Raw genomic sequence first — 22,381 nt, 5'->3', positions numbered from 1 at the left:
TCATTTACACTGACATAGGTGGATAAAGTACTTGGCTTAGTCTGCATGAACAGAGAAATGGGCTGTTCTCCAGATAGGGTTGTAACCTTGAGAACGCACAGACTTGGAAATGCCTAAACAAAAGATTTATGTATGTTCTTAGCTTGCCTTTAGTATATCTGCATTATGGTTTAATCTCTCACTGCTTGATCCAAAGGATCCTTGAGTCATTCAATCCACTGACAGGATGACATTCAGTTGATGAGCTGCTATTTGATAGTATTTTTCTTTTTAAATTGTGTGTGTGGTCTCAGCATTTATTTGCTACGTTTCATGGTTTACAGGCAGAATTTGTTTTCTTATGTGCATTCCTCTGGCATGAACCATTTCAGTATTTGCATGCTCACATTTGTTCATTTATTTCTGCAACACCTTAGTGTCCATTTTTATCTGCATTCTGCAGATGGAGACCACAGAGATTAATGTCATATTACGTACTTGAATTTGAATGCGTAGTCTGTAACGTCTAGGAGCTGGTTTTCCGGTGTGCATAACATCATTCTTTCAGGAGAAGCTAAGTCAAAGGATGCTGATGGTAGCACACATGAACTGTGTAGTGAGTCCTCTGAATGAATGCTCTTCAGGACCCAGTTTGAACTCTATTCAGTCCATGGGAACAGGCAACTGCTGGTTAAAATAATAACCTTCTGAAATGCCTACATTGGGAACATCAGGATCTCATGACTTACTATTTTGCTCTACAAATTCTCCTCTATTGTGCTACTCCTGATTTTAAGGCAAGCATAGCCCAAGGCATCTGCTGTGAACTGAAGTACTAAAACTTCAGAAACTTAGGTTCCACTCCGGGCAAAAAAGGCCCATATATTTACCAGCTACAGGCCATGTCCAATCTTTTGTCCAGACTTCCCAAGTATGACTTCTGTCCTTTGCATCCACCCTTTCTGGTCTCAGTCTACTCATCACTGGCTTGTTGTTTTAGCCCCATCCTCCTTACCATACCGTTTCCAATTTCTACTACTTATGCTTCTTTTTCTAGTCTCTGTCTCTTGCCCTGCAAGTTCAAACTATAGTCTTTTGATCTCTTCATTCCATTCTGAGTCTCACTTCCAACAATTTTTTCCCCATGGGATTCTCCACTTTTAATCAGTCTAGAACCTCCCCTCCCTTATGTTTTGTGCAGATGTTGGTGTGTGCAATGTGAGTATGTCTGCAAATCTACAGCTTAAACTTACATGCCTCTTAATTAGAGGCTGCCAACGGCATTCAAAATTGTTTTCAAAAAGGTTTCCCATTAATGGATTATTCTACAAAACCTAAAAGCAGAACTGTAATTAAAGTGGGAATTTTCAGTGCTAGAGAATACAGTCAAGAGCCTATGAAAACTGAAAGTACTTTATTGCCATTTGTAGCACTGTTGGGTTTCCCTCTGAATGACCAAATCTTGCATTTCTTGGCCTACACTGCATACAGGCACAGAATTGATGTTAGGATGTTACCTCTTCTCCTAACATATTAAGGGATATTCGTTTTAGGCATATACTTAAGTATCCAGTACTCAAAGGTTCCCATCTTCATTTTAACATCAGTAGCTTTGCCACCACAGCACACAGGCAGACATAATTAATGAGCCATGTGTAACCAGAGGCACATGGAATCTTCATTAACGATAGGAAACACTGGCGTGCAGTATATGATTTGCATGGATCTGTAAAGTACATATTTTCCTGTGGACTGCTCACGGCTGTAAAGACATCCTGAGTCAGCACAACCACTGTACCAGCAATGAAATACTGTTGCCAAGCTAAGCATTCAGAAATGGTGAGTCAGGTCCCCAAAATAATGCGACTAGCTTAAAAATAATCAGATTTACAAAACAATAAATAAAAGGCTCTATGTTTCAACTGTGCTTGAAGTTTTCAGTAGTTATGTTTTTTAACTTTTCCGCCATCAGAGCGGAAGGCTTCACTTAAATTCTTTTGAAATACCGAATGCAGAGACTTCCAGGTATTCCTCACTCCAGAGGAAAACAGCAGCTACCACTCACTGGACACGACGAAGACTCAGTATGATCTCTGGTGCAATACTGTGCTTGCTGTGAGCAACTAGAACAATTATGCTCTCAGGATCTGACTGTGGGGGCAGAGTAAAAGGGATGTGTGTTATCTTTGCCATTTCAACAGCGTGTTTTAAGTAGTTTAAAGTAACAGCAGAGTTCTTGTAAGCTGGTTTACAATTCAGTTCTTCAGAACTACTTTCAGATTTGGCTTCTGTAAGATAAAACACAAGCCAGAGTATGGCTCTGTTAGTTGTGTACCATGTAGTATGGTATGTGTACTCAGACACTGCACAATGACGGCAGCTGCTAAGTAAACATCACAAGAATCTGAGATTCGTATCAACAGGATGTTTACATTTTAAAGAGTTTCTAAGAGAATAATAAAGATTTCCTGCAGTTGACTCCATTGGCACTTGTTTTAGTATGGATGACAGTTCACAGAAGTATAAATTACAGAGAGATTTTTTTATGCCTCTTCTGTGGCCATCATAGGTCAACGCTGAAAAAGAAATCCAAAAAGTTAAAAACTATTAACTGAGTTTCTTCTATCTCTCTGGAATTTGGTGCACATTATAACAACATTAGGACCTTATTACTTCGGCGGGCACTGCTCCAGCTGATGGCAGAGAGCAAAGGACCGATCTCTGTGGATTTGAACTGATGGCACATGTGCAATGGTAAGCAAAATTGGACCAGCGTCCTTGTTGGAATCCTTCTGTCAGAGGCAGTAATTTTTATCAGTGTCACTCTCACATGCATTCTGGATAAGGCAGTAACTTCTCCCTGGTGACATCTCTCTTCAGTAACCAGCGAATAGTTTCATTTGCTCTTGGATTAAAACTAGTTTAAAAGTCATTAGCCCTGAATTAATTGTAGATTCAGTCATAAAAAATGACTTAGCTTCTCTGGACTTATGAAAGTGACTCCACCTTATCCTGCCAAAAGAATAGCATAAGTGACACTGGGACGTGAGATCTGGTGTTCTGAGACACCATCCCTTTCCCCTTGTGATCCCGCCAGAGTTGAGATCAGTTGGTTTGACAGCAACGTCTTCGGAACTTGCTTCTTGGCTTGTTTAACCAGAACTACAATTGCTCAACTTACCAAGCACCATGTGAAGCTTCTTATGGACCATTTTGAGAGGAGGCAGCTGACAACCTGGATTATGTAATGCAATTTTTGCACACTAACCTGTAGGGTCTGTAGCAAAGATGTAATAGGAAGTCCGAGGATTGGTGGTGATTTTATTTTAACATAAGAAATGTGCCCAGTTTTGCTAGAATAACATTAACAAACAAAACCAGCTTCCTCACTGGAACCGAGTGGATAAATATTTTGCTTTCATCGAAATTAAGATGCAAGGCCTTAGACACAGCCAGGTAGAGTGGCTGCTTTGTACACGACTCCGTGTTAATTGTGTCCTCAGTGTCACGTATGGTGTTCTACCAAACAGACAGAGCACAGGCTCCCTCCTCTCATGCTTTTGTCAGTGCCAACTGGAAATTCAGTAAACGGAGGAAGTGGATAGGGTTCCTCTGTTTGGCTACCTCTGTAACTTCTGTTAGCAATGTTACTGGCAGCCCTGCACGTAGGCCCAGGAGATCAAGCAAGCCAATTCTATTTCTACTTTCTCACAGACAACAGAAGGTCAAACTCAACGCAACGTAAAAATGTACTTTTAAGAAGGATGCACAAGCTTTACCAACAAACCAGGGTGATTAACTTATTTTTACTGTGTTACTTTTAAAGACTTAGAAACCTTCCAAGGGTATATATTTAGATGTGTCAGCAACATGAATATTTCAAAAGTCAAGGCTGTATAGCTATGAAAATAAAAACAAACATACCTGAAACCACTATTTGAGCAATACTACTGCTGGGCCAGATTCTTCTAACCATATTTACTGTAAATAATTCCTTCCTCTCAACACCAGCCTGACGTTACCTACATTCTGGGGAACTTTATCTCAAGTCAGATCTCTCTTGCAACAAAAGGATCAGCAATGGGCCATAAATGACAGGCTTGTTCACTTCTGTGAATGAGATTTGTGACACAGCGAGGGAAAGTAAGCATCTCCTTAGGGTTTAAGGTTGCTCAGAGAGGTGATGGATAATCTATCCCTGGAGACACTCAAGATCAGGCTGGATGGGGCTCTGAGCAACCTGATTTAGCTGTAGGTATCCTCGTTCATTGCAGGAAGCTGGACCAGATGACCTTTAAAGGTCCCTTCCAACTCAAACGATTCTATGATAGTACTGGTCAGATGCTAACTTCTTTTCAGGTACTCTTCAGAAGGCGACGGAAATACTGCTGTCTTTGCTAGTTTTGTGGAGCACAAACTTTATACCCACCTCATCACCCGACAAAATCCTGGAAGTCCATGTCACTGCTTCTTTATTGGAATACCACACAACAAGAATGATGCTAAGAGGAGTTCAGCTATATGAAAAAGTATAATATCACAGGAAAGTACACTGTGGCCCACTAAGCTTCTTGAATCCTCGCTGAGTTCCTTTTCCATTCAGGAGAGAAAGTGTTGATCCCTGATCAGGCATTCTGGGTACTTCAAAGAGAAGGTTGTTTTTGTGGCTAAATGACACAGGCACCAAAATCCCTAAGCACTTGTGTAACTTCCTCAACTTCAACTCTGTACCTCCAGGGAGTGCAGGCCAAAGAGGATGTGAGACCAGCCAAAAAAGAGGTGTTCTTGGCTCAGGAGAGCACTTTGCACCTATTCAAAAAAAGCGTTTGGAAGTTTTTTTTCACAAAAATAATAACAATTTTCAGTTGCTGGGGGAGATGACTTATGGTTATGAAAATATGATCTACTACAGAAAGATCGCTGCCTAACAGATCCATGACTTGATGAAGTCTGATGGAGCTTTTGCATTGATTTAGATGGGCTTTGGAATGGATCCTACACTTAAAAATAGGACTCCTGTGTATTACACACAGTGTAATGAATTAAAAAAAAAGTCACAACAAATATAAAAACAAGAGGTGATTTTCTTTTACAAAATTTCCTCTGTATACACTCTAGTACTACCCCTTAATGCAATTCCTTCTTGATTACAACAGGATTATCAGTTCACCTGCCACAATGAGAGGCAATAAAGCTGAGGTTTACAATAAAACCAATGTCGCATGAATCAGAGTTAAAAAGCAGGGAGCTCTTCTACAGGCATATCACTGTCCACCCCAAGCATGTTAGTGAATGTTCAATACAACCCTTTTCTCTTTTTAAATTGTTATTCCATATGTAAAACCTCTGTGACGCTCAATGCTGATCCATTTTTTTAGAAATGCTGAATTACACCCACTTCCTTTTGTGCAAGAAGTACAATGAACTTCCTCTAGTACAGTAGTATCTTTCCCTCCAGCTTCTGTTAGGAAAGAGAGTTGGTGTCATTACAGCAAAAGAAAGTAGCTCTGCTGGCTTGGATGTAATCAGCTAATTAGTTCTCATAGCTGAGCAAATCTTACGTTAGCATCCCCTGCAATGTATGTTTGGATTTTGTGTTTTCTCACAACTCCGTGTTGGTGCAGTGAGAAGGTTACCCTCATGCACTGCTCGATCCAGATGTAACTTCTGAGCCCGTTTTTTAAATGCTCTATCATATATTATTTTGTCAGAAGATAGGTCTCAATCCTCTTCATACAATTCCATTGCTATTTAATGTGCATACCATCTGTTTTTAGATTGTAAGTGAAATACCTCAATTAACTTCCCCGAAAATATGCCAGCTCCTATTCTTTCAACACAAATCTGAGCAATTAGCATTGTTAGAATCTGGGATCTGAAGGTAATATTTGTCCTGGTTTCTAACTAGCAATAATTACAGTTAAACCTGGACACATGGAAAGACTGGAATAATTTAGTGTCTCTTCTTCTTTCTTCTTCAGATCAGAGAATGCAAATATGATCCAGAAATAACTTTTCGATTCCACAGCAGCTGGCAAAGTCAGGTGTTAAGATTGGCTTTTAGAGTATGATCACAGCGACCACTAAACAGTATAAATTTTTTGAAGTGACAGCTTGCCAGTTCTATAGCAACTTGGACTATAGTTCCTGTTTTTATAAACTTCCAACCTTCATAAGTTAAGTCCATTTTTATTGTCAATACACTTCAAATTTAACATAATGCCAACTCAAAATTTTTTCCTTAATTCTGACATTCCCCGAAATTCTAGAAGAATGAAAAAAGAGTTCCCTTTGAGAGCTGCTTTCTCTCTGGTTTGCCAGCTGTTTGTAAGCTCGCTTCACTGTTCTGTTTACTTGAATTCGTTTGCCACTTTTAAAGTATGAGGACACAGAAGAATCAATAAAGGAAAGTTAACACAGGTTTGAAAATGCTGCTGTGTGCCAAGGCTGTGCTTAGACCGACAGAGTCAACAACTGCACAGATGAAGCAAAGACACCTGCAAACTCTTACTGCTGGCTACTGGCCTTCATTCTGCACAAGAAATAAGCATTTTGGTAATTGGGAGTGTCTGAGCAGACCTTCTGAATTCACTGGAGCTATGGCTAATTGTCAGCTCTATCATCCTCATCCAGCCAAGCTTTTATGCTTAACTCTAAGCATGTGCTTGTGATTAAAATTTCCACAAGCACTCAAAGTCCCGACCCTGGAAACTCTTCACTTTCATACCCTGACTAATCCCATGCAGAGTCTTACCCTGGGTTTCAGGCCCCTTATGGTGCTAGTAGGACCCTAGCAGCCTCACCTGGGACCTTCACCCATAATTCCTGCCCATGGGTCCAGGCTCTCCATCACTACTCACCTCCATCTCCATCCCTGAGCCTTTCCCTTTGAAATCTCCCCTGAGCTGAAGCCTTTTCCTGAGTTTTCAGCCTTTGCCAAAGCCACTAGTTCTGCTAAGAGCCTCTGTCCTTTCCTCCTACTGGCAGGGGACCTACACTGTACACTGCTTGTTGCCTGGATGGCTCCCACCTCATAGCTCGCCTCCCATCATAGAAAAGAATTGTTTGAGCAGGAAGAGACTCTTAAAGGCCACTGAACAGGGACAACCAACAGCTCTGTCAGGCTGCTCAGAGCCACATCCAGCCTGACCTAGATTGTCCCCGGGCTTCCAACACCTCTCTGAGCAATCTGTTACAGTGTCTTTGGTCAGCTCTCCTGGACAGACTTCAGGCCCATGTTGTAGCCCTGTCTCTGGGGCTGCCACCTCTTGTTCCTGACTGGACTCTCTTCCTCATTGTATTGCTTTGCCAGGGAAAGCTGATGGAATCTGTTGCCATCACCTTTCTCTGCTTGCCTCACTGTGGGAGAGCACCCTGTTTGGCTCAGGGTCACTCTCAGCTCACAGAGCCTCTCCCTTAACAAGGATGCAGACCTCATTGCTCCCTGACACTCAGAGAGGCAATTCAGCCAGTAAAATGGACAATTTCCCTTGAGATCACTAGGTTTTGGATCAACCCATGGAAAGTTTTATTTAAGACAATGAGAATACTTCGTTTTCTGCAAGATGAACCCTTCAGTTTCTTTACCGAGATTTCTCCGTAGGTGTAGGAGAACTTCAAATGCTCTGCAATAACCATGTGAAGATATGTGAATGCCTAGTGCAGTGTCATGCTCCTTAGTCATGTGTGCTATTCTGACTTCTTTTTAAACAAATTAGAACTGAAACCATCTGCACATACCTTTCAAATTGCAGAGAAGGCAGTGGGATGTCAAAAATACATCAGTTCTCAGCCAAAAAAAGAAAGACTGATTTATTAAGTGAACTTTGTACCTTATCTATTTACAAGGGACAGAGTAATCTCATAGAGATCTAGGACCTCTGTCCTAGAGAATTACATTCTCCAACGAAGATCTCTGCCAGCGCAAAGTGCTGGAATCATTCTCTCAGTATAAAGTCAGGGATGATACAATAAAAAAGGGAAGGAAGGGAACACTATAGAGTAATATATATTATACTGATTATCTAATCACACAGCAGCTACACCAATAGTGGTTTATTAAATGTGGCAGCTTTCTGGCTCATCAGCATTCTGGAGTGACCTCGCTATTAAATTCCCTCAGCCTCCAAAACAGGGTGACCACATCAAAACTTTAAATTAGGAACAGTTCCTGGCCTGTGTCAACCCCAGAAATGTGTCTGGGAATTGACCGAGAGAATGCTAATTGGTGTAGACCAAAACTGTACCAGAATCTGTTTCAGTGATTAATCTGTACAGTTGAAAAAGTTCAGTGCAGGGGAAAGGTCCTTGGAAATGTTTAGTTTACAGCAGTAGCTCCAGTCTCCAAGCAATGCACTATCCATCTTCACCTCATACAGCTGAGTGGCTGAACTGTGTACATTTTGCTGACTCCTCTCTTGTAAGTGTTGATACCATGGCAAAAAGCCAAGCTTGAAGAATCCCTTGATATTAACTGATCTCAAGTTGAAAATATATGGATCCAATTCTACTCTTAGTCACAGTGGTCTAGACCACTGGAGAAGACCTGCACATCATGCACACAGGTGGTACATGTTGTATTTCATCTGTTCAGCTGCAAAGCAGAGGACCTGCTCAATCAGTCCCAACTTATGTTCTTGCCATCTGCCTGTCTGATCAGAACCCATGCTAACTACTGGGCGCACTGCACACCACGTCTCTGGCTTAGCCAGAACACATGCATACCTCTACCAAAGGTAGCATACAAGCAAGGACAGAAGAAGGAAGGAGTGCTGTGAATACTGTCTGTGGTGAATATTACATCTGCAAAGTTGTAGGTCAGTGACACTTCAATGATCTGTGATCTCTTTGATGGTTTCTCCAAAGGCTTTAACATACAATCAGAATCAACCCTGACAAAATCCTGGTTTTGCTGTTATATAATAGGATGTAACATTTTCCCATGCTAGATTTCCCATCTCCCCATGAAAACTTGGAAAATTAAGTTACCTTCTTTAAGTTTTGCTTTATGGTTGTACTGTCTCTCTCCACAACCTTCATCATTTCTTGGCTGGCCATATATAAGATGTTGGCTGCAGAGAAAGAAACATGCAACAATGCAATTACAACGTAAATCTTCTACAAAAAGCTATATGGGCCCAATACTGCTAAAAAAAGTAAGGCAACTAGGGCAGTTCTCAACTTGACAATCCCACGGAAAACAATCCCATAAACAGAAATGGCAGAACATATCTCACTTAACTGAATCATCAAGAAAGCATACAGATAATAAGTTACCCTGACTCCTTATGTAATTAATGGAAATGGAAAGACACTTTTGGAACATGATTCTACCCACCTGTCTCACAGACTTCTGCATCAGACTGTGGTGATGACTGTCTTCAGACTAGAGAAGGAACTTTGATGACTACCTGTCACTACCTACTTGAGAGTGGTAACTGTAAGTATGATAAATCATCTGTTGAGTGTGGGCTTTTAAGTACAAAACACATGTTAAAAGACACTATGAATCACTGTATTATTAAATCAGGGACACTCAATATGAAAAAAATATGCAAATAATACAAGTTATATGCAAGTAATAGCAAACATAATACCATCAAAACTTGCAGTTCCGTGTAATATTGATGGTACTTACCCAAACAGGACTAGACACAGTTTACAAAACCAATGGAAGATTACTATAGGATAAATAACTGTGAAGTATTTCAATTTTCAGGTCCCAGATTATCTGGAATTATTATAAACTAGTAATATATTTTCTGGAAAAAAAAATGGAGAAAATGGCAATACTCATGTTTTTTTAAATACGAACCAAGTTTTGTGTGCAAATAGTTAATGACAGTATTGGGCCTGAAATTGCTCTCTGAGACAGAGGTAACACATTCTCAAAATGTGTGATAGCAGAGGAAATGGCAATTACACAGGGCTTTGGTGGCGATCAAAACATGGAGCTGGCAAACTTCCAGCAATGCTCTAAAGAAATAGGATGCCACTGGAGAGATGAGTGATGGCTACAAAGAGCAAATGTTAAAAGACAAAGCCAGCGCTCTCAAGTGAAAAACAAAATCCTAGAAAGAATTATCCACTTCTGAGTTAGCCACAGAGGATGCAGCTCTGTTCTATGCCTGCAGAGCTCTGACTTTTTTCAATTAAACGCTGAATGCAGCTAGTGTAAGACAAAAGGGCTGCAGATGTGACAGCACATAAACAGTTCGGCAAATTATGCAAAAATATACTTATCCCACTCCATTCTGCCACGCAGAGGGGCCCCAGCGTGGTTTTGTGTCTTGAAACTTTGTCATCTAACCCTGTGGTATGAGTGACACAGTTGGCAAAAGTCTGCCCATCTATATCTAAGTTCAAGTCCTGATACTTGTGTACTTTTTCTCAGTTCAGCTCCAGACACTGCTCAAACAAGCATTATACACCTTTGCACCTTTGTTTTTAGAAGAACATCTTAGAGTACACCTTCAAAAATCACCTCAGAAAACCTTAAATAAGAGGTACAAAATTCCCAAGGTATTTCATTAACTTCAGATTGATTCCTTTTTCTAATGTGACAGATAAGACTTCAGTGCTCAAAATTCTCACCTTTAAATGAAAGTGTCTGCCTGTTAAAAGCACTGCTCTGTGTCAGAAAGAAAAGCAATACACCTAGCCCAACTCCACTGCAATGAATAGAGACCTCTACAGCTCCATCAGGTGCTCAGAGCCCTGTCCAGCCCGACCTTGAGTGTCTCCATGGTCGGGGCATCCACCACCTCTGGGCAACATGTTCAGAAAAAGGTTCTCATTAGTAGAACACAGTGAACTGCCAACCTGCAGTCAGAACTTCTGCCATTACCTTACAGCATCAGCTGCGGACGGAAGGCACGAACAAACATCTTGCTGGAAGAAGCTGGCATATATCGGTCTGCTCAGTGTCACTGGGATTCTGCATGCAGCTCTCCACTCCCACTTCAGGCATACAGCACAAATAGGAGCATGTGCAGTGCAAAAGTGCTCCTGTGCTCCCCATCTCTCACCTTACAAGTTTCTCCGTTCCACCTCTTATTCTTTGTAAGTCCTGTTCATATTTCAGGGTTTTGTTTGTTTGTTTGTTTATTTTGTAGCAAGAAAATAAGAAAAGAAGTGGAATATGAACACTTAGTAAGCAATTAGTCAGGAAGATCCTAAAAGTGACACTGCAGAACAGTAACTGCAAAGGTCATAATGACAGTACTTTAAATGGAACCGTCTCTGAAGATTTGTCTAATGTGGAAGAAGGGGAACCAGGAAGGCAGGATTAAGCTACACCGGATGAATGGCAAGGTTCAAGAGTCGCTTTCAACCAAACAGAAATCTTTAAAATTTTGGAAACCTGATCCCAGGGAAGCCAATAAACAGGAACTTAAACTTCAGCAGGCGTTAAGCAAGAGGAAATTGCAAAGAGCAAAAGTGGGTTTCCAAGAACAAACATCACAAGAATTAAAAATAAACAATAAAATATTCTTTAATCATATCAGAAACAAGAAGCCTACAACAGAACTGGGGAGTCTAACAGATAATCACAGGCTAAGGGAGCTGCTAAAGAAGATAATTACACTGTTTGGAAGTTAAATGATTTTCCCTTTTAAGCAATCACCTTTCTTGTCCAAAACATTTCAGCAGTTTCTACTCTATATGCTTTTTCTGGCCATAACAATGACTTTGCATAGTGAGGTACCAAGAAATAGTAACAGTGGAGAATACATTAGAAAAGTCAGGGCTAGACAGTACCTAACAGAGTTTTATGAAACCTTAAATAGGGAATTGCTGAGTTTATGGCATTCTACTACATAAGAAAATAGTGTCTAATCACTACTGATTTTACAAAGGAAAATAAAATTTTGCTCTCTATTTTCTTGAACATTTCAGTAAACACAACCAGATGTCAATAATTATTGGTTTTCTAAATGCTCTCTGTTACAGTTTCACACCATAAGATGTAGATGAAGCTACACAACTGTGAAGTGACAGGCTGTAATGGATTAAGGAATACCTTGGAAGCAAAGAAAAAGTATTAGATCATTTTTATCACAGAAAGGAATAAAATCTAAATTCATCCCACATATGGTTAAGTAGTGATTATTACTAACACCTGTAAATAATCACTGAATCACTGAACTGATCATTTATGGGGTGGGTTAATTCACTTCCTGAGATGCTTTTTGCCTTTAGACCTTAACCATCCCAACTTGAGTTAAACATCTGAACTGAGATGAGACGAGTTATGGCCTGAAATTTAGTCCAGCTTCATGCATAAAGTCATGGGTTACTTATTTCTTAGTCTGCTGAAGAGACTAGTAGTTAACTAGCAGCATTTGCTCAGGTAATTTATGCCAGTCAGTTTGGGAGGCAGGCAGTAAGAAATGCGAAAGTGACCTAAAAAGGAGAGAGAAAATATCAACGCAGCAAACAAAATTCAAATTCAAGAAACGTTAAGTGGCTTATATGCATAAGAGCACAATTTTTTTTTTCCCTTAGAAGCTTCTAAATTAATGCAAGGAAGGAAATCAGCAATTCTGAGACCCATAAAATGAATGCTACTCACTGTGCATATTTACTAAAAAATACATTGAAATTATGCACTGTTTCATAAATAACAGGAATTTGAAGATAAAGGATTCTGTAGTACCACTACATATGCCCTATGACTGCACCTGAAGCAGTGTGCATACTGAGTATCACAGCCTCTGTGGAATACTGCACAATTAAGAACAGTGGTGCAGTCAGAGAAGTAAAGTTAAAGACATGTTACCAACAGTCACGATATTTATGATACAACTGCTTTTCCCCCTTATAGTGCAACACATTAAAATGCAAAAGAATAAAAGGAAGTACTTCTTTAAAGTCGTATGCCATTAACTATGAACCTTACTGCCACAGGAAACTGCTAAGCATGGATCTTTGCCAACATGGAGGCATTCTCATCCAAGCATGCTGCCCTAAGCTCCATTCATAGCAGATATAATTAATGCAAGCAATCTTAGGGCAAATATATACATGAAGAGGCGGGTCATGTATGCCTAACAGTTGTTTCAGATATGTCACTGTTATAAGGATACTATGGCATTATTGAAGTCAAAATATGCCACATCTACTGCTTTCCTTTAAACCACATAACCTTGTGGAGCGTTCAGTGGCTACAGAAAGCTACATTGAAAGAGATGCCATTCTAGAGCACAAATAGCAACTTTCTTCTCTCTTGCTGATGCAACTTCTTCAGATAAGCTATTTTTTTCATAAGCAAAGTCACAAGTTCAGGGAGAAATCCCTCTGCTATTTCCTACACTATACTCTGCTAACCTTGGCATTTTTTGAATATTTATCTCTTTCCTATTAAAAAAAAAATCTGTTCCATTATTACATGAATACTGAGCTGCTTTTTCAAAGGAAATAACTCGGAAGAATTCACTTGTTTTTGGTGCCTAATTAGGAAGCCATCTCAAAGGGCTCCCAGAGGCTGTTACTTTGAGCAGCTCTGAAAATCAGGCTGTGACGTGGCCAGTCAGAGAAGATGAGACATACAAAAGGAATGGCATCTAAATCTTTCCTTGGGCAGTGCAAAGGAAAGTCGACTTGTGAGATCTCCTGGTCAGTGCCTGTGTCACATGCTGTTACCAGCTATTGAAAAGTTTCCATCAGGTGGTAGCACTTGTCTTGGCTGAAAATGTCTTAAGGTTCCCAGAATCATTATCAGGAGTCCTACCAGCCCTGAAAAATGTTCACAGGTTTTGATTGCCATGATTTCAAGGACAATATAAAATGTAACCCAGAGCCACATGCTGAAATTCCTGAATGACAAAGCAGACTCACTAAACTGCAGAATGAGTCACTGCACAAAATAAAGCCCATCCAGGAACTTGCAGGAACCTGGCTCAAAATGCTAACATGGGAAATCCACATAACTGACAATCTGGAAGTTGTATCAGAGTTGTCACCTTGGCATCCATGCTGTAATTAGGAGAAACACAGCTTTGGTGTTTGGCATTTACAAGTTGTGAGATTCAAGCAAGTTGTATCTCAGTACTTGCTGAAGTAAGAAATGGCTTAAAATAAAGAGAATAAAAGATTGGAATTAGTAGTCTGAGAAATCATTACATTTGAAAGATAAGACTGAACATGGGACGGAAGATCAGAAAGCCTACAATGGTCAGGATACTGCAGGCTTAATAATTCTTGATGTCAAAAGCATTGTATAAATGTAAGAATTATTAATTAGTCCTTGAAAAAGATATTTATTTAACAATAATGAGGATTATAGAGCCAAACTGGTCACATCCCTTTAGAGTTGCTTGTTACTACCTTTAAAGTTCCATTTTACAATCATCAAACAATAAAATCTTCAATGTAATCTGATGAAGAATGCATCAAAACCAGTGCTGTAAATATCCAAAGTTGGGATGTGCCTTATATTATTTAATTTATATTTCATTATGTCATTATTAGTATCACAATTTATATTTGCTGAATTTAAATTATTTCTTTAAGTGAAGACAATAAAAGCCTGGAGGATACAATACTGCACACATACATACATGCACTTCTGCATATGATCTGCTAACCTTGCTGCTTTTAACAGGAATGCTCAAAGTAATGATGTCAGATATTTGAAGGATTGGAACCTTCCTGTATTTTAGCCTAAGCAGGTTTTCAATCAAGCAACAATTGATATTTGGTTCAACTGTAATAAATTCATCTTGCCGTAAAATGAAGGTGTATGCAGCAGTGTTGGCACAGGCTTTATACAAGCTGCTTAGTGGACACAGTTTTTTACCGAAGCAAGACAGTTTAACTTCCTTTCTGAAGGACAAAATTAATCTGTGATTAACCATGAAAACATCTGTCACTTAGAGGACTCACTGCAGCACTGCAACAATGAGATGTGTGAAGGAGATGATCACCAAACCCACTGGTTCCTTTGCTATACAGATCTCAGAATGAGAACTGAGTTCTCATGGAAATGAATGTGATCACTTCAGAACTCTGTTAAAAAAAAGACACAAGGAATGGAAAACATGTTATCCAGTAAAGACAAGTTGAAAGAACAGGGTCAGGGTTGAATCCTAAATCCCGGCTCACCGTGATAAGTCATCTGCACCTTTTGAGGATGCATGAAAACCAGTCCTCTTCTGAAGAGAATTTGGAAGAAAGGAACACTCTTTTCTAATCCTTCGCACATATGGCAAAAGCCCTTTACCTCTACGTTCTCTGTTTAGGAAACGAGCTCCTTAAGAGTTGGTCTTGAATCCGTCTAAGACTTCTGAAGACACAGAAGCTCTCCAGCTTTTCCTGCTGAAGTATATAGTATCTTAGTTTATCAAGTTTCATAGCCTTAGGCCAATGTTAGCAATCTTTTTTTCTGATTTTCTCTTGGTCTAATCTCATTCCCTTAAGTCCTTATGCAGGACTGATACAGTATAACATGGCCTGGGTCACTGGGATGATCCACACGACAGAATGTAGAGCACATAACATCAGCCTCCACAAATATTCACTTATGTGGGTATTTCACATAGCAATTAGGAAATGAAAAACACCTCTCACACACAGACGAACAAACAAAAAAAAAAAGAATGAAAAAGACACATAGGGAAGAAACAGCTCAGTGTACCTGGAGAAGCTGTAGAACTCCAAATCATTTTTTATACTCAATTCAATTTCACGCTATTGTTGCCTCTTGTAATTCATAACCAATCAATTAGTATTTAATGATGAAAACAAATCTGTTGCTAATAAATAGTAAGGCATAACAACTAAGAAGTGAAATCAACATTTTAAAAGGCAAATACCATGTTTATCATTTTTTAACTCATAATAACTTCTCAAACTAGTCTAACTTCTTTCTTTGCAGATCTTTTATGCATATTGCTTCACAGATAAACAAGAAGTGGAAGCCTCTCCCTTATTCACAGGTCACATTTAAAAAGTTAACTGCCAAAGTACTTTCTCCCCATGGTCCTGCCAATGACCTTTCTCCTGCCCCAGTAGGATCACTCCCTCTCCATGGATTAAAGGTGATTAAGGATCAGTGTCAGTTTAGTCTCATACATTCACTAAGCAGAGACGACAAACTGTGCCAAAATGTGTTTGATTTATTTGTGGTGGTTTTGTGATAGAGAAACACTGATTGGACTCAAATCAAGGATCCAGAAAAGAAAAGAATGCTTTATATCATTGGTAGCTCTTTAACCCAGCGTGTCACAGCAAGGAGTTAATATCCTTCAACTAAATTATTACTTTTCACAAACAATAATGACTGAAATCAATCAAGCTTTTCTGTGTTTAGGGTTATTTAACCACCAATTCAATTAGCCAGTTGTTAGATGAATACCTGTAATTTACTGAGCTCAAACTGACTGATGTATCCACAATGCAGTCAGGCAAATGAAATATGAAATAAAAGATTTCCTGATTTAGAAGAAACACGTCTAGCAGCATAGTTATTACTTTCAGAAGATTTTAGAACTAAATACTAACTGATGCATTGTCAGTTGTCTCTATGGATATGCTGGAAGCTAGAAAGCTGTGTTAAAGGGAAGAAACACGATTCTAACCTGGGAGAGATAAACTTTTTCTTTATACTTGAATCTTGAAGCGAGACAGAGATTTCCTGTTCTTGCACTGAAGTATGTGTTTTTTCCTCAAGTCTTTGAACTTCTTGTTTACTGAATGTCCAAAGATCATTTGTTTGCTTATTTGAAAGAAAAAGATTAGATTAAGGCCAGATTAATTGTAAACTCACACTGGAAACTGAGCAGTCACATAATGTTGTCTGTGGAAATTAAAGATATTCCATAAAGACAACTATGTTTCAACACAGAAAAAGTGACATCCATGTCATTGCACGTATCCATAAAATATAAAGTGGAGTTTACTATTTCAGACCTGATCATGAGAAATTTTCAGAGACACATATGCCCCTAAACATTTAAAAGTCAAATCTGTGTTGTGGTGGCATGACTTGATCTTACTCTGTGTGGTTTCTACCTGCAGTCAGTATCTTAATTACGTAAAAACAGTACTGCATTCTTTGCTATGCTAAAGAGATGAATTTACTGTGACAGAAAGAAGAGATGTCATACGAATGAAACATCAGAGACAATACAAAGGACAAAAAGATCAACTTAAACAGCCAAGTACTTAAGGAAATAATCAGAGCAGTTCCTTTTCCAACAAAAATGGTTATGAAGATAGCACCAATCTAGACACTTTAATGGACACATACACACATTCTTTAATAGCTTGTTCATCAGACTAAAATAAATTTTACCCTAAAAAGGGTTACCCAAGCTCATTCCATTTCCCTACTGATGCTGGTTCAGATTATGTTGACTCTATCAACAAAACTGTGGCTGTAGGTATAATTATGTCCCACACATCAAAATATTGCTCTATTTTGTAACCTAGTAGGATCTATAGATTCATAGATACATTAGGTTGGAAAGGACCTACAAGATCATCTAGCCCAACCATCAATGGTTGGATGTTCCTGTGCCCTGGAATGGGTACAAGGAGAAACATGAAGCCAGATTTTTACTTCAAGGCCTAGACAATGCAATTTCAACAGCATTAGATTTGGAAGAACACACTATATGCTTTTCCAAGGTGGACAGATTCACTCACATGAATGGAGAGGAGAAAGACTTCTTATGCTGTCTTCTTACTTTCAGTAAGAAATAAGAAACTTCCTTCAGTACTAACTGGAGGAGTATGCAAATATATGAAAGCATTTGGAAGAACTTCCAGCTTTGGCCCACCAGCCTGCCAGAAGCCTGTTAGTACTGAATATGCAAGTGGATCAGTTGGGTATTTCTGGAAGCATTCACTTGTTGTCTGTCAGTCAGGTGTTCTGGGATACTGTACCATGGGAAGTCATTAACATTCCTCCTGACCTCCTTCACATGTTCCTTACTTCTGGCTTCCATTGATTCTGTTTTTCATGTACATAGAACTTGTTTCAGATGCATTTTTTCCCATCATTTTTCCAAGTTGAATGTCATTTAGTTATTGCATTTTTCAAATACCACTTTCCAAACGGCTTTGGTCCCCCTCATGTTTCAGGCATTTAATATGCATAATTAAAACCTACAACTCTGAAATGCAACCAGGCCCACAACAGATCCCCCTGATTCTTCACAAATCTTTGGCAACTCATTTTTAATACAAAGGAATACAAGAAGACTGTAGTATCAGAGCCAGTAAAAGGAAATCCATTTTACAATGTGTATCATACAGCTGTAGAACCCATAAGGGTTTGTTAAGGCAAAGAATAAATGAGTGACAACAAAGACTTCTGAAATCAACAAATATTTAGAACTCTATTAATGAACTAGAATCAAAATTTAATACTCCATATTATCAAAAAGGCCTCAGGCCTTTAAGGTTCTACCTCTAAGAACAATGCCTTTATTAACTGTCAGAGCAGACTTCTCTGCTGCTGAGTTTTTCCCCCTCTTTGGAAGCATTTCATTCTGATTGTTGTTCACAAGAAGACAGTTGACAGGACAGCCTTGGGATCTCACTTTCAGATACTAGTTCCTATGTATCTCAATAAAACATTTAAGTTAGTGTGGTAATATTTACATTTGTCCAATTTCTACCTAATTTTTTGCGCAACACTTGTCACCATGGATGGCAAAATTGCATTAGCTCCCCAGGAATCCCATGAAGAATTCCATGTTTATAATTAACTAAAGTCTAATCTGAATCTACTCTGTTGCACCTTATCTATTCTACCTTAGATATTAAATTATTCTCCTTTATTTGAAAACTCTTATCATGTTCTTGACTTTTAACTTGTTTAGTCCAAACAATTCTTATTTATTCAATTTTTCCATTTCTATCATGGGATTCACATAACAAATGTGTATATTTGAAGTTTAAGTTTACTCCCTTCACATCTGTCCTCTTCCCTTCTCTGAGCCTCTTTTCCCTGAGCAAGTTACGCCTCTTCATACTGACAATCTGATTCAAGCAGTTAACCCACCTGAATCTGTAATACCAATTAATAAATAATTCTGTATTTTATAAAGGCTCACAATACTACTTTGTTTTATTTTTCATACTTTTGTAATTTGCATTACTGGCATCACCTAGCTCAGCTACTGCTTTGACATAGCATTACTTTGAACTCTCAGTAGATCTTTGTCTACCTTAGTTACACGACTTCCAGGAGGGCACTTCTGCTCATAGTTATATACAAGCATTGTTTTTTTTTTATTTTTTCCCGATAAACTCTTAATCAAGTATTCTTTACTAAAGATGTCACTGTTAGTAATATCTTTGTGCCTTAAGAAGCCAAAGACCCCATGATGTTGGTCTAATTGAAGTGATCCAGCCACTCTGCGCCCATGCACATTTGCAAATTCTTTTTAGAAAGTACAGTGGTGTTAATAACCACATCTTAAACCTTGTCAAAAAACAAGTAATCTCATTCCACTGTGATTAGTTGTAATAATCTTTCACTATCTATGCTTTGTTTCCATACATCTTTCTTTCTCACGCTGACTTTCCAGTTTCCCAGGATATTTCTAATGCTCTGCCTTGGAAAACTAATTTACTGTCTTTTTTTTAATTTTTTTTCACAGAACACATCTGCTATTTCACCACTTGCCATTTAATTGCTTATTGCTGTTACTTTAGACTATTATTTGTGTTGGCCAAGGGCTGCAGTAAAGACTGGGGACACATTTTGTCAGGTACTGGCAGTGCTACACGTAGAAAAGCCTGAAATGATGCTTTCTTATGTCACACAAGGGACTTCCAAAGAACCTCCAAAAATTCTTGGTTTCCCTCTCCCAGAATGCTTCACTGAGGCCTCCCTCAGTAAATTTGCCTGGCAGCAGGATAATTTCACAATAATCTGGTATTATGAAATGCCTGAGAAATATTTTAAAATACACAAAATACTGGCTAGTTTTAAGCCCCATTCCTGGCTTCATTCAAGGTAAATTGTACAGCATATAAGTAAACTGGCAGTTTGTTTGTTGGTAAATGCAGCAAAAACGATGAGTTCTTACTGAAAACTGACTGCCTGATTTATTAACTAAGAATTAGGTACACTGTATGGGACTGCTAAAGGTCCCAGTCAGGACTTTGGCTTTCAGTGTGTCAGAAGCTATTCAAACTATCAGGAAAAACTTCCTTTCTGTTCCGCAGATTTAACAGTCTATTTCTAAATCCATGGCTGTACAACACTGAATTGTAGATATGCATGCCGAGATTTGCTTGTTTTTCTGGGTGAGGGAAATGAGGTAGAAGAAGAAAATAGTTTAATTTCAATGGGAAGATTCTTGCCAAGGATTACTATTTTCATGTGCAACAGTAAATCTGCACCTTGACAAGCTGTAATACGACTCTTTCAAACATTCTCTCTACTTTAAAGTAGAATTGCTTAAATTGCAAAATGCTTAATCAGTCCTAAGTTGGATTCTCATGCTAAACTGAAATGCTTTGCATAAAGTAGACTGAGCTTTTGAAAATATTTTTTCCTCAGGGACTGTGCCACTATCTGGTCAGAGCTATTTTCCTGATCAGTTCCCTATCTTATCGTAAGGGTCTTCACGAGAGTGTAACACTAGTTTCCTTTCCAACTGATCCTTTGCTCTTAAGGAAGTAATTTCTGTCATTCCTCAGACAGACTTAGAACACAGTGGTACAAACTAATAATACCAAACAGCAGTGTAATTTCCTAAGGGGAAAACATATTTTCTACTGGTAATTATTGCCAACAGCAATCTTGGAAATATCGTATAACATTGTTTAAAACATCAAACAGAAGGAACTGCTTAATATCAAGGATAACTAAAGCTGGAATATGGGCATCCACACATGCATACACACATTAGATAAAATGTTGATGTTTAGAGGCCTACAAGATGTAAACATTGACTTTTGGTGCTGGTTCAGTTTACGCTTGAATTTAGAATGAAAATATACCATTTAATACAGAATGGTTAACACAAATAGGCAGAACTAGCTGCATTTATTATGAAATAGACTTATTTAATCTGCTTGGTATTAAAGCTGCAGAAAGATCAGAACTGCACAAGAAAACCAGTCAGCTGTGCCTGAGAAAGAGTACTACTGACTGAAGGCAAAAAATAAACAAAAAGTTATTCAACTATTATATCCAGATGCTTTACAAATAATAGATGCTTTGTTAAAGCGTGTGAAAAACACTGATTTACTTTGTGTGATGAAGTACATGCACAAGAAGTGAGGTGTGTGATGGAAACTGAAATGTCTGTGGACTTAATCCTGCCCTGAATTACTTGGATGCAACTCCCATTATCTTCAAATGACAGAACTAGCCCTTGGCTGGGGAAATTAATCTCCAGATTAAGCTTTCACACAGAGAACAGTTGGCAGTTGGCTGGGATGGTGAGATTTCTGCTCTGTTCTAGATTTTTGGTTGTAGGAAGTATCTGTTCTCCTCCTCTGTAAGAGGGAAGGGATGGGACTGGTGTTGGTGGTGCTTAGTCCCTCAGGAGAGGACAGGATAGACAGTGTGCTGCACGTTATTATTCCCACACGGTGCTTTCTGCCTGGGCTCTACTGGGAATTAATATGCTTTTCTAGACAAGTGCTAAAGTTAGTGATTAGCTTTATGAAGATCTGTTTTAAGTGGCTTTCAGGATTAGAAAGCTGATGCTGAAGCATCCTTGTGGATGCTGGATGGAGCTCAACAACTTGAGTACTTCGTCCTGTGAATGAGGTGAACTCCTCTCAGGTGGAGTGGATGCAATTGCTAGGAAAGGTCATTGTAAATATACTTAACCATTGCTCTAACCAGTAAGCAAGCTTCTGCACCACTGGGATTGCTCAGGACAAACCAGCATTTCTACACATTCATAAAAATGCTATATTGTTTTTCCCTTGGCAAAATCATAATGATAGAGAGTTCTCTGACAAGAAGCAACAGCAAAACATGTCACTGATGGATAGTCTTTTTTAGGAAAGATAGGCCAGCAAGGCCAGGTGGTGGAGTTGCTCTTTATGGGACAGAGTAGCTAGAAAGTATCAAGCTCCACCTGCGAGTGAATGATGATGGAGTGGAGTTCTTGTGGGTGTGAATTAATGGGCAGACTAATATGGGTGTCTACGGTTGTGGGTGTGCACTATAGGCTACCTGATCAGCAGGAGGAAGTTGATTAGGCTTTCTACCAACAGCTGGAAGAAGCCTTGAGATTCTGGCACTTCATCCTGATGTTTGTTGGATTAGCAACATGGTCAGACATGCACAGTCCAGGAGGCTCCTGCAATCTATTAAAGATAACTTTATCATACAGGTGGTAGAGAAGCCAATGAAAAGTGGGCTGTTTGGAGACATGAACTTGGAGCAGCTTAGGATGCAGCAATCATGAGATGGTGGAGT

The 22,381-nt window shown here is 39.1% G+C and overlaps 1 protein-coding gene across 3 annotated transcripts in view; it reads right to left on the bottom strand.

Annotated features, from left to right (window-relative positions):
- LDAH (lipid droplet associated hydrolase) overlaps nt 1-22,381 on the bottom strand; it is a 107,301-nt gene that overhangs the window by 2,371 nt on the left and 82,549 nt on the right. For all 3 annotated transcript variants that reach the window (XM_065730667.1, XM_065730668.1, XM_065730669.1), the window contains exon 6: nt 8,968-9,050. In XM_065730667.1, coding sequence (XP_065586739.1) covers nt 8,968-9,050 — 83 coding nt within the window. The remainder of the gene's footprint in view (nt 1-8,967; nt 9,051-22,381) is intronic.

The sequence above is a fragment of the Cyrtonyx montezumae genome, unplaced genomic scaffold (assembly GCF_038088225.1).
Source record: "Cyrtonyx montezumae isolate F1298 unplaced genomic scaffold, pur_monq_1.0 scaffold_13, whole genome shotgun sequence".
NCBI lineage: Eukaryota > Metazoa > Chordata > Aves > Galliformes > Odontophoridae > Cyrtonyx > Cyrtonyx montezumae.
The sequence above is the reverse complement of the archived record's forward strand: the minus strand, read 5'-3'. Positions and strand labels throughout refer to the sequence as shown.